The sequence below is a fragment of the Labeo rohita genome, chromosome 8 (genome assembly GCF_022985175.1).
Source record: "Labeo rohita strain BAU-BD-2019 chromosome 8, IGBB_LRoh.1.0, whole genome shotgun sequence".
NCBI lineage: Eukaryota > Metazoa > Chordata > Actinopteri > Cypriniformes > Cyprinidae > Labeo > Labeo rohita.
The window spans coordinates 26,980,298-26,994,499 of NC_066876.1; the positions used below are offsets into that span (position 1 = coordinate 26,980,298).

A 14,202-nucleotide genomic window follows, 5' to 3' on the forward strand; every position below is an offset into this window, starting at 1 on the left:
ATATTTAGAGAAAACTGGATTCTTCATCAGAATCAGTGGCGTCAAAGATGCATCTCACCTCTAAAGCCTCACTAACACGGACCAATCGGCTGTGAGCTTGAGGTACTGCTACAACATACATGCAAAGGTTGCAAATGTATACTACCATGCAAAGGTTTTTAAAGGAATTGAATACTTTTATTCAGCAAAGATTTATCAAAAATGACATAAGTGCTGTTCTCTAGGTGTCTTAGATGCCATAGAATAAACCTGTTGTATTTTATTTATTTTTAAAACATTTTAACATTTCAATACTGTCATACTGTCTCATCCTTTCTTGATTTCATCAGCATTTTAATCCATCTTGTACATGACCTGGGTAATTACACAGAATCTATAGCAATATCATGGACCATATACATCACTTGGCCACTGAGTGTAGCTGGGGTTCCTCTCCAATGCATCCTATGTCTTTCACTCATTCATTAGCAATATGCAGTTTTATAGGAGGTGGTTAATTTTATCTTTAACTTGCATTCTTGCATGTTTTTATCATGCAGACAGCATGTTAAGTAAAAATATCAATATACAATAGCGCATTAATACAGCAAAATGCTCCTCTTTATAGTTATTTTTCTAACTGGCTGATGAGATTATGGACACCGAATGGTTATTCTGTCAAAGAGCGCCAAAACCGTATTTATTGTTTGAATTTCGTTATAAATTTGCCATAATGTTAAAGCTGATACTTTGTTTATTAAAAAGTAACAAAGCACGAAACTTATTGCAATTACTGGACGGCAAGTGCGCAACAAATAGGCTAAAATGAAGTTCACACATTAACAGAACAACATATAGACTAAGATATTGATAACAAGAAGCCATATTAGCAATGATTATAAACAAGAATGATATTACCAGTATCCACACAGCTGACAGCTGTACCTGTTGTGGTCTGTTCAGTTTTCATGAAATAGACACTGCTTTCTCGATTGGCGTTGCAACGATTTATCGTCCCATCCCTAATATATAGTCGTCAGTGGCAAACTTCACTCTCAAATTAATATTTTTGGTCGCAAATGCGACCGTTTTAGTCGCAGTCTGGAGCCCTGTTGGGGTACCACTGAAGTCCACTATAGAGGGTTTGCTCCCCCGACGTCACGTTAGTCAGTTACCCGGATGCACAGCCATTTCGGCAATACTCGGAAACGGAAGCATTGATTGCACTGTTAGTGCACCACTGAAGGTGTTGTTCTACTAATTTATGCTGTCTAAACCACAGAAACTGTGTGGGAGCTGCCAAATCATATAGAGAAGGACTTAGTAAGCCGGAAAGGTCATTTTATTTTGACAAACTAAAGCTAATACAGTGCTCAACGCTAAGCAGCGGTGTTTCCTTGGTTACTGCTGTACACAAAGATGTGCTACGCTTTATAATGCGTTATACAGATGCTAGATGAAAAGAAAACACCATGTAGACTTTTCTAAAAACTGACAGTTCCCCTCAGAGATACATTCATATAAACTTCTACCCCCAATTCATTATTTAGGAGTTTCTTCCAATATTTCGTGCATCGTGAACAGTGAGATTGATCTGCACAGTATTTTCTCCTCTTTATGTCTGTCTTCAGCTGTTAATGGCCTTTTGCAGACTAAATATAATAATACCGTAATATTTCCACCCAAATTACACTTTGGAACATGAATGCAGTGCAGTGAATGTATGACGTGTGTGGGCCACAGGGCAGTTCATATTGTCCAGCCCTATAATAGGTGGTAAACATCCATACGATCTGCCTTCTTTGTCGCTGACTGATGGCTCGACAGTTCTTCCTTCTATTTCTTATCCAGACATAGTGAATTACATAAGTTTCTCAGTTTTTTCGCCAAGCCATTTCACAAGTTCTGTTCGGTTCAATGGCATTGTTTACTCTCAATGCCGCCGCAATGGCAGACTTCCGGATTGATGACGTAACGTGAAAACACTCTATGTGGAGATAATTCCTGAAATGTTTTCCTCAAAAAACATAATTTCTTATCATCTGAAGAAAGAAAGAAATTAACATCTTGGATAACAAGGGGGTGAGTAAATTATCTGTAAATTTTCATTCTGGAAGTGAACTTCTCCTTTAAGCACCAAAGCAGCATACTAGAATGATTTATGAAGGATCGTGTGACACTGAAGACTAGAGTAATGATGCTAAAAATTCAGTTTTGCATCACAGAAATAAATAAAAGGCATGTCATGATGAAAGCACAATGGATGCTTTCATTATAGACAGTTTCATTGATTATAACAGGAATACTGGAGTTTTGATGTGTCACGCCTCTTGTATAGATATAGACTCTCATAGATATACAAAAATCAGACTCCACAGTCTACCACAGATTAACTATATTCTATGAGTGTGGAAAAACAAGTCCCCCCAAAACTCTCCCATGTGTCCCAGTTCTGTTCAATTATGCAGAGAGAACTGAATATATGTTGTGGCTGTGATGTTGTCCAGGTGGCTGTTGACAGGTGGCATATGAGCTAATCTGAGAGAACAAGGGGACTTTTTGCTCCTATTGTGGTTCCCCTTGATCCAGGATTACACCAAAACGCCACGATATTCAAACTACCACACTCTCCACGACCACCGCATCCATCAGCTGATTAATTTCAATACAATTTTCATTGAAGACATAATAGCATTTTTTTTCTCCCTTCCCCCTTTTTCAATCAACAAATTAAAAATATAAACCACTTTTATCTTTATTTAACACTAAGCTGAAATCGGATCACAGGACAGATGCGTGAAAACGTTGCCCTCGCTCGAAGTTCATGGTTCAGCCATTATTTACAGTTGGTTTATATAAAATATGAATGTATAAGTATCTGAAAACATGAATAAGAAAATACATCTAAACGACTATTGGTGTTTTCATTGTGTGCTTTTGCAGTCGCAGCTCACACTTGAGCCTAATGAGTGGCTACTAAGTTTTATATTGCTATCAAATCACACTTCCTGAAAGTATTAACATAGGATAATAATTTTGGCAGGAGCAGTAGCATGATTTAACACGGCCATATTTTCTCTCATGCCACCTGAACGCTACTTAATAAATCTGCCCTCAATAATTCTCCTGCTGTAGTCCAGCAGTATTCACCTTCTGCTGGTCAGTGCAGTAACCCAGAACAGACCTTGGAAGGACGTCTGTAGATTCAAAAGTGACAATAACAGGCCAGTTTACATTCAACGTCTAATAAAGATTTTAATTGCCTGTTATTATGTACACAAGAACTTCGTATGATTATATATGCTATACAGAACCGGTGATAAAATGTCTGTTACATATAATATGACGTCCTGTTCTCTATTGTAGCTCTAGTGGGGATTTCACATTAGTCTAACTGTTAAAATACAACAATAGAACAGCATTGATTGTCGTCTAGGCCAAGCATTTGTTCTCCACCCACACAATTAAGGTCTACAGCCACCAAAATAAATAAATAAATAAATAAAAAAGGAGTCATTTGCAAATGTTCTGATTATGTGGGTTGTATAATGCAAACAATTTGGCTGATTACTTCCAATTGATTTGTCTTAGCGAGAATCAGATCAAGCCAGTGACCGCATAACTGTACTTCACCGTATTAATTTCCCAATGCAGTCTTCAGCCAGCTTAAAACAAAGCCAAATCTGCCATTATGACCTGTAGTGTTTTTTTTTTTGTTTTTAAATACAGCTACCTGCTTATAGCGTGTTGCTTAACGCCCACTGAGATACGCTGATACGATATCCCGAAATGATTAAAGTACAGCCACTGCTAAGCTCAGGGATGGAGGATGGAAGCAGGACCTCCCAGTTCACTGTTCTTTCAGATTAGTGAGGATGAGGGTCTGTCAGCTCTGGGGTCGGAAGGTAAAATATGTACACTGCCGTTCAAAAGTTTAGGATCAGTAAGATTTTTTTTTTGTGTGTGTGTTTTTTTTTTTAAATGTATTTACTTATTTTTTTAAATAAGTCTCTTATGCTCATCAACGATGCATTTATTTGATCAAAAATATATAAAAAAATTATGAAATATTATTGCAATTTAAAGGAGAAGTTCACTTCCAGAATAAAAATGAACACATAATGTACTCACCCCTTTGTCATCCAGGATGTTCATGTCTTTCTTTCTTCAGTCGTAAAGAAATTATGTTTAACTTACGGCATGTTAGGGCATGTCGAAAAACTCCCATCTCATTTTCTCCCTCAACTTCAAAATTGTCCTATATCGCTGTTTTTATTTTTTTGTAAATGGCGTTTGACCTTCTTTGAATGTCCACTTTGTAAACACTTGGTCAGTACTTCTGCAGGGACGTAGGATGATTTTTAGAAAATGAGTTTTTCGACATGCCCTAACTGTCATAAAGACCCTTCTTCCTCGGCTTTACAGCCCTTTGAAGTGGCATTTAAATTGCATTTTGGAAGTTCAAACTCAGGGGCACTATAGAAGTCCACTATATGACAGGAAATGCTGAAATGTTTTCCTCAAAAAACATAATTTCTTTACGACTGAAAAAAGAAAGACATGAACATCTCGGATGACAGAAACAGTTGTGCTGCTTAATATTTTTTGAAAACTGTGATTCTTTGATGAATAAAAAGTTAAAAAGAACTGCAAAACAATAATCTTTTCTTACAATTTAAGTCTTTACTATCACTTATTATCAATTTAACACAATTTAACTCATTACTGAATAAAAGTATTAAATTCTTTTAAACAAAGTAAGAAAGAAAAAAAAAATTAACTGACCCCAAACTTTGATTATATTGCATCAGTATTGATGCAAAAAGATTTCTATTATAAATAAATTCTGTTCTTTTTAACATTTCATTCATCAATATAAAAAAAAAAATTAAGCAGCACAACCATCTTCAACATTGATAATAAATCAGCATTTTAGAATGATTTCTGAAGGATCATGTGACACTGAAGACTGCAGTAATAATGCTGAAAATTCAGCATTGCATCACAGGAATACATTTTAATGTATATTAAAATAGAAAACCACTATATTAAATTGCAATAATATTTCACAATATTACAGTTTTTTTTTCTGTATTTTTAATCTAATAAAATACTTCTTTAAAATCTTACTGATCCCAAACTTTTGAACAGCAAAATATATAGAAGGTTACAATATTTTGAGATTTGCTGGAAACTACATTTAAGACTATTATTGAATTAATGGGGCTTTTAAAGTTAAGGTAACTTGCATTATTAGATTAAGATGACATCAAGGGTAATCTGAATGTTAAAGTATACGAAATTAGCATGCACAATTAAACATTCATTATCAGCTGATATAATAAATTAAATAAAACTCTTAGATCAATCTATAACCAATATACTGTGCACCCAGAATACACAATATCTTTGTCACCATATTGAAACTAGTATTGGTCAAATATGAGGACTTTCAAACTAATAAAAAATTGTAAGAAATTAATTAGATGACATGCAGATTAATTCATCTGTTTAAATAAATTAATCTCAGGTGCTTATATATGTTTTTTTTTTTTTTACTCCATATCATTGAAGCTAAACTCTACAGTAACAGCAATCCATTTTGCAATTTTGTAAAAATAAATAAAGTTTAAATTTCCTTTTTTTTCTTTCTTACCCCAAACTTTCAAATGGTAGTCCATCACAGTTTCCAAAAAATATTAGGCAGCAAAAACTGCTTTCAACACTGATAATAATGTTTCTTTAGCAATAAAAAAGCATAAGAGACTTCATTATAGTGTAATGTTTTACTGTATTTCTAATCAAATAAATGCAGCTTTGGTGAGCTTCAAAAACATAAACATTACAGACACTAAACTTGTGAACAGAAATATAAATAAATGCACATTTATTATGTATAAAATCAGTACCCATACTCTATTATTATGCCTGATTATTAGCATTTTTAATACATTAACTGAAATTTAAATGACTGCAAATGTAATCATAATGTAAAAATATTGTTTGTATCATTTAATATCATTAAACATAAACCCAATATTTGTCTACAGTGCACAGAAATCCATTTTGCAATTGCATTAGTCAGTGTGTTTGTTGACGAACAAAATAACTATTTGCCATCACGTTGCTTTATAGCTATAGCATAAAAATAATATTGTCATTGTTATCAGCCATACTGTCTTAATATGTTTTTACAGACTTACCTGGCTATTGATATCAGCATTGTTTTGCAAGAGTAGAGACACCAGGTCTTTGTGGCCCCTGTCACACGCCCAGTGCAGAAGAGCCCGGCCCTGAAACACAAAAATAATTTATTACAATAAAACTTCACAGAGTAAAAACTCATGATGAATGCAAACGCAACATTTCTGTGTAGACAGTTTCAATTTTTCGATTCGGTTTTGCTTCAGACAATGCACAATATGTCTTTTAGGCAATCCAGGGCGTTCGATCCCTTAATTCAATCCCTTGCTCAGATTTAGATACAATTATTTAATAAACTCTCTTTCTGGCTTTGATACGGAGCATAAAAATGAGCAGAAGCCAAGAGGCGTGTGGAATATTCAATAACATCCCGTATTTGCGAAAGACCTCTGCAACCCAAAACCATAGACGTGTCTACAGACCGCACAACCTACGGGTCGACTCCTTCAGATGGATGAATCCCTCTTCACCTCTAACACATTCATTTATTCCCTTTTGTTATGCGGACCTCTATAAAGTTAACTTCACAATAGATTTCTCTCCTCCAGAAAAAATAAATTATGCACAACAATTTATAACTCAGAGCCTTTAGACCCAACTATTTAACGACGTGCTGACAGGATGAGTTCTTCTCTGGCCACCGTGCAGGCGAGAGAGAAGGGCATTGTGGGAGGGAAAGATCATGGGCGCTCCAGAAACAAATTGCAGTGGGACGGGAGACTCTTTAGCAGTGATTGATGCGCTTCTGGGGACAAAAAGAGAGCAGACCCTTGATCACCAGCGCCGCCCCCCCAGGCCTGAAGCCGCTTGTCCCTATCAAGGCTGCAGAGTTCATTTTTCAGTGAAGGCCAATTAGATAAAGCCAACTCCTTAAGTCGTATTCCATGGCTGAAATTATATTGATCTCCAATGCTGCATGTTAAAATTGATATTTATGAGGGAGTCTGAAGCCTTACACCACGAGACTTTTTTCTTTTTGGGAGAGGAGGGTGTCCCCTGGACTGTTTGTCAAATTTTCATCAGAGATATAGCCAAACATTTTTCTTTTCTCCTACTCTCCTCCCAAGACGCACCATTCTCTGGATCCATAGCCCTTCACTAACAAATTGTGCTACAATGGTTTTTTTGGACATCGTGCCATGATAATACCATCGCTTTTTGAAGCACCACGTAAATAGAATGGAATCGCTCATGAATATGGTAATCGTTCAGTACCTTATATTGGAGCACCGTTGTATTATTATTACATCGTTTGTATTATATCACATCATTTGGGATTTACAACCTAAATGACAGTGCTTTAAAAAGATAAACGTAGTTAGAAAGCTACTTCTACATCTTTTTTAATGTCTTATGTCATTTTGGAGTAAAAAAATGAAAAAGACAATTGTGAGATTAGGTATAAAATAAGAAAAGTTGCCATTTTCAAGTCGCAACTGCAAAGAAAAAAGTCACTAATTTATAAAGACTTGACTATAATAATAATTAGGTCGGTTTGTGGTCTTTAAAAATCTTAAAATCCTTTAAATCAAATTAAAAGGTTTTTAATGTTTTTTTTAAAGAAGTCTCTTCTGTTCACCAAGACTGCATTTTTTTAATCCAAAGTACAGCACAAAAAACAACAACAAAAAAAAAATACTGAAATATATTTACGATTTAAAATAACTGTTTTCTATTTGAATATATTGTAAAAGGTAATTTATTCCTGTGATTTTAAAGCTGAATTTTTGCATCATTACTCCAGTCACGTGATCCTTCAGAAATCATTCTAACATTTTGATTTGCTGCTCAAAAACATTATTATTATTATGAAAATAGCTAAGCAGAATTTTTTCAGGTTTCTTTGATGAACAGAAAGTTCAGAAGAACAGCATTTATCTGAAATAGAAATCTTTTGTAACATTATAAATGTCTTTACAATCACTTTTAATTTATATATTTTTTTTCCTAAAAAATAAAAATATACTGACTCCAAGCTTTTGAATGGTATAGTGTATGTTGTTACAAAAGTTTTTTTATGTCATATAAATGCTGATCTTTGGATCTTTCTATTCATCAAACAATCCTGAACAAATGTATCCACCTGTTTTAAATATTGATGATAATAATAATAATAATAATAATAATAATAAATGTTTCTTGAACAGCAAATCAGCATATTCAGCTGATTTCTGAGGGATCATGTGACACTAAAACTGGAGTGATGATGCTGAAAAATTCGCTTTGATCACAGGAATAAATTACATTTTAAAATATATTCAAATAGAAAATGGTTATTTTAAATAGTAAAAATATTTCAAACTTTTACTGATTTTGCTGGACTTTGGATCAAATAAATGCAGGTTTGGTGAGCAGAAGAGAATTCTTTAAAAATATTAAAAATCTTACTGTTCAAAAACTTTTGACTGGGAGTGTATATGCATATGAATTCAAAGAAATGTTGAATAATTAATGTAGTAATTAACTATTTTGCTGTAAATAAAGATACATACAGATCCATTTTAAACATTCTAAATGTTGCTTTTGAAACAAATGATTTCCTAAGACATGAATCATAAGAAATTCTAACAAGATGTGAATGGAGAAAAGTGTAAAAATCAACCTTACGGTGACAGCGTCTGAGCAAACATAACTAACACGCAGAAAAACCCATATCATCTTCCTCAGTTTACTTCCAGCTAAGCGGAAGAGCTCTAGAAACAGTAAAGATGTAGAAATCCCACTGATTACACCTTCCTGTCCCGGGTGAGAGCTCTGGATTAAGTGTGACAGGCATGGACTCTACTGCGGGGCGGTACATTGAGCAGGGCTCAGTGCAGATGAATAGGAAACCTCTTGCTTTACAATGTCCTTGCCAAAGAGGGTGGAGAGCTGCCGGCTCAATTGCCTGTAATTGATGGGGCTGTTCCAGCACAAACAGATAGAGAAAAGGAAAGCAAGGAATTCTTGGGACATTTGCACAAATGAGTCCGGCCCTCTTTTGTTCAGGCCGAGGGGCTCGTGCCTATCAGAGGCGTGCGTAGACCTGTCGTCTATAGGGCATTTAAAACATCACCATTATAAGACAGAAAAAACGTAACACACAATGCATGTCATAACAAAGCAGCTGCAAAAACACCTAAATTCACACTGACAATTTAGAAAAAGCTCTTTAATATGTCTGATATAGGGGCATGTGTTAGATAGCAATTGTTTTTAGTTAGCAGTATTGATTTCAGAAATAAATTACTTAATAAATAAATAAATAAATAACTAAATAAACATAAATAACATTATGTGGTGGTAGAGGGATGGTATGAGATTGTAATATCACAGTACTTTAAAATATACTGTGTTACTACTGAATTTATGTTTTTACAGAATTTGTTTTTACATGGTACTCCAGTGTTGGCAATGAATATCATGGTTATTACCATTATAGTGGGGGCCACAAGTTTACATTAAATTAAGCGTTTTTCATTATTATTATTATTATTATTATTATTATAACAAAGATGTGTTTGTTTTATTTTATTTATTTATTTATTTACAAATTTTACAAATTAGACAATTTACAAATGAGTTTGATATAGACAATGTCTTTAAATGTTTTAAATTCAAATATAATGTGACCCTGGACCACAAAACCAGTCTTAAGTAGCACAGGTAAATTTGCAGCAATAGCCCAAAATACATTGTATGGGTCTAAATTATCGTTTTTTTCTTTTATGCAAAAAATCACTACGATATTAAATAAAGATCATGTTCCATGAAGATATTTTGTAAATGTCCTACCGTAAATATAGCAAAACGTACTTTTCGATTCGTAATATGCATTGCTAAAAACTTCATTTGGTCAAATATTGTCCTGTCCTAACAAATCATACATCAATGGGAAGCTTATTTATTCAGATCTCTCATTATACATTTCCATGTATAAAGGTCAATTAAAAACAATTTGACCCCTTTGTATGGTTTTGTGGTCCATAATATAATATAATATAATATAATATTTTTCTGAAACATTTTCACCCCACAGTATATGTCCAAAAAATTATTTATCATCTAATTTGTCATTTATAAATAACATTAGTAGTGGTAGTAGTAAATGATGAAAGTAAAGGCTCAATATAAAAAACTTTTCATAACATTACAGAAATATTAGTGAGTATAAATCTGAGAGTATAAAACTGTCATTTTTGAGCAAGTATTTTAAACCCCATTTAAACCTAAATAACCTACAATCCATTGTACTATCTCTCCAGTAGTGAAGTGTAAACCGTTTGGTATCTCCCAGGTCCCAGCACCCCTCTGGTCACCATCCACTATCATCCCACATCGAATAACTCCAAGTTTTCCAGTTTATCCTGATCTTTTGTCATCATCATTGAGATTATTTCCTCACTGCCCTACGCTCGGCTGCACTTGTACATTAAAGGGTAATGTATTTGACCCCTGCAGAGACGGGCCAAGCCGTAGGAGGTCAAATGGCAGCCATGAAACTCATCTCAGCCTAAATTAAACCACTGGCAACAGCCTTTGCTGAAAACATCAAATGGCATTATGTTCAGAACAGAGCGTATACGTCATATCTTAATGCTGCAGTTAAAGCCACGCTGTTGGAGTTTAGGATTTCAGGTTGGAAGCAAAGCCTCATTCCTCACAAGTCTGACCTTGAGCATGTAGCTTGACCACAAGCGCAAAGAGGAAGATGGGAAGATGGCAGAAAAAATATATATATACACGTATATATAAAAAATACAGCAGATTTTAAAATTCACTAGTGCCCTCTAGAGGTTAATCTGTTGAACTGCACTAGCAAGATGAACAATGGTGGATTGACAATGGCTGCCATCTGGCCAACCTGATGGTGAGCCAACTGGTTCCCCACTTTCAGAATTGGAGTGCTGAAAGAATGAAACGGGCCAGTTGGTCACAATATCATACATGAATAAAAATGGGTTGAGTGGATGGATGGTGCATCCAGTGACCTTTGGAGTTTTAGTTGTGTGGGAAATACTGATCTCTTTACAGAAGTAGGGTGAAAGAGAGAAGCTGCGCTTAGATTCGAGAGTCCTTACATAGTGTTCACAGCTATCTATACACTGAACGGGGATATCAAATTTACTTTATTTGATTAAACTTCTCAACAAAAACATTTGAGTCACACAGATTAGGAGTTTTGGGTATACTTGTGTAAATACATAAATAGGGTTGTGAAACGATTAATCGTGATTAATCGCATTCAAGTTTGTGTTTACGTAATATATGTGTGTATTGTGTACATTTATTATGTATATATAAATAATAAATACACACGCATACATGTGTATAAACAAAAAAATTGTGTTGTCAAATCGATTAATCGCAATTAATCGTATCTAAAATAAAAAAAAACTAAACTTAAAAACGTGTTTACATAATATATGTTTGTGTGTATTGTGCATTTTGTGTGTATTTGTATATTTATTATGTATATATAAATAATAATAAATACAGACACATACATTTATATATTGAAAAATATTTTATTTATAATATTTTAATATAATATAATATTTTATATTTTAATATAATATTTTTATTTATAAATATATTATTTAATCGCAAACTTTTATTTTGGATTTGATTAATCGCGATATATATATATATATATATATATATATATATATATATACATAAATTAAACATAAACAACATTTTTCTTAAATATACACATGGATGTGTGTGTATATTTATATATACATACTAAATATACACAGGACACACACATATATTATGTAAATACAAACTTTTACTTTGGATGCGTTTGACAGTCTTAAAAAAAAAAAAATTGTATACAAAACATAGAAAATAATTCTTTCTGTAAGATGTTTTTGACGGTTCCATGCTCAGTCAAAGGCTATAATTATTTGTCCAAAAATACAGTAAAAACTGTAATATTTTGAAATATATTTACTATTTAAAGTAACAGGTTTCCATTTTAATATTTTTTAGAATGCAGTTTATTTCTGTGATAGCACAGCTGAATTTTCAGCAGCCATTTCTCCAGTCTTTAGTGTCTCATGATCATTCAGAAATCATTCTAACAATGTTAAATTTTACATTTTTATATTTTATAACAATAAATTATTATTAACAAATCATATACAGTGTGTAAATATATAAATTTTTTATATGATTTTTTTTATTTTATACATTTAAAAATGTTTTAAAATCCTACCTCTTCATCCCTTGTATTCACATCCACTTTCTTGGAGCTGATGGCCTTGCTGATGTGTTCGATGTTGTTCTCTCTGCAATAGTCGAAAATATTTTTGTCCTCTTCCCTACAGTTAAACACAACAAGAGAGAAAATACTCTGAAATAGTGTAAAGCAATGATCACACCAAACTTGAAAATGAAATTCCACAGAAATCAATTAAGAACAATTGAAAAAGCTTTAAATCGTAGTAACGAATTAAGAAACATGATAGTCTGATCTTATATATTACATAACCAGGGTCAGGTCTGTTGCTAGAAATTCTGGGCCCAGTAAATTACTGAGTGATCACCCAAGAGAGAAGATAATGCCAGGCTAAACGGATGTGCACGGGTGCAGCATACCACAAAAATCATGTTACTGGCAGACATCCCATGGTCACATGCTCATCCACCTCTGTGGATGCGCATTCTCAGGAGCCTGGCGCTCACCACAGCAGTTTTAATTATTTTTCTCTCTAATCACCTTGTGGCATTTGGGCCAAGCCAGGCAGGGCAGAGCGAGAGATCGAGAGAGAGAAAGAAAAGGGTTACAGGGGATGAGGTACAGTTGGTTGGAGAAATCTCATTAAGAGATTTACCCCTGCCCCTCTTGCCCATGCAGGATGGCAGATTAATTGCATTTGGAGCACTATTGTGTGGTCGCCCCTCACTCTCATTACAGGGGCAGGGCAGATGAAACTGGCAGCGGTCGGGACCTTGTGCCGGAGAGATACAGGAAATAGACAGACTGGCCAACCTAAAATGAACTGATTTCTGAGAGTGAATCAGTGCAGTACAGAGTATTTCAATGTTGAGGAATCAATACACTGACAAAAAATTAAATATATACACACAGTAAGGGAAAAAAAGTATGTGACAAACAAAAAAAAATGCTTGATGATCCATGTTATGCCCAGCATTGAAAGCATCTTGCTTGTATTTTATATGCCTCAAAAAGATTATTTTTATATTCAGAATAAAATACACATCAATACATCTACATAAAATAAATAAACTACTCACAGTAAGACAAAAACTAGTGCTGAGCAACGATTAATCACATCCAAAATAAAAGTACACCCCTGTACACACACATACAGTATATATTTTTTAAATATTTACATGTGTATATATTTATATTCATATAATTTATACTATATATAAATATATTTAATATATAAACATAAAATATTTTTCTTAAATATACATGCATGTGTGTGTATTTATATATACATCATAAATATACACAGTACACACACATATATTATATAAACAAAAACTTTAATCTTAATCTTAAACTTTAATCATGATTAATCATTGCCCAGGATTAACAAAAACATTTATAACAGATCCACAAATAAGGTACAGAAATGGCCTGGAATTTAAGAAAAAACAAATAATAATAATTGAAAAATAAGTAGGATTGAGAGGAGGGAAAAAAAAATATTTATTTATTTATTTATTTATTTCACATTTTGCCAAAATTTTGTTGTTTTCAAAATTAAAGTTAAATATGCAACATTTATAAAAAAAAAAAAAGAGGGAACCCTACTAAGTTAGAATATATAAGAAGGGTTGCAAATTTTAAACTAAGCTAATTTTTTAACATATGGGTATGACAAAAATAATCCTTAAAGATGCATGTCATCGAGAGTGTCTTGCTTAAATTTCATATATTAATTTTCATATTCAGAACAAAAAACATCAATAAATCTACATAAAATACAATACATTTCTTGCAGTAAGACAAAAACATTTAAAGCAGGTTCCACAAATAAGGTACAAAAAATTGGCATG

General features: G+C 33.4%; 1 protein-coding gene across 1 annotated transcript in view; it reads right to left on the reverse strand.

Moving 5' to 3' along the window:
* The window catches only part of acbd6 (acyl-CoA binding domain containing 6), a 46,650-nt gene that overhangs the window by 23,490 nt on the left and 8,958 nt on the right, over positions 1-14,202 (reverse strand). Inside the window, exons 5-6 of the mRNA XM_051116758.1 lie at positions 12,386-12,491; positions 6,183-6,272 (exon numbers count right to left, since the gene is read on the reverse strand). Coding sequence (XP_050972715.1) covers positions 6,183-6,272; positions 12,386-12,491 — 196 coding nt within the window. The remainder of the gene's footprint in view (positions 1-6,182; positions 6,273-12,385; positions 12,492-14,202) is intronic.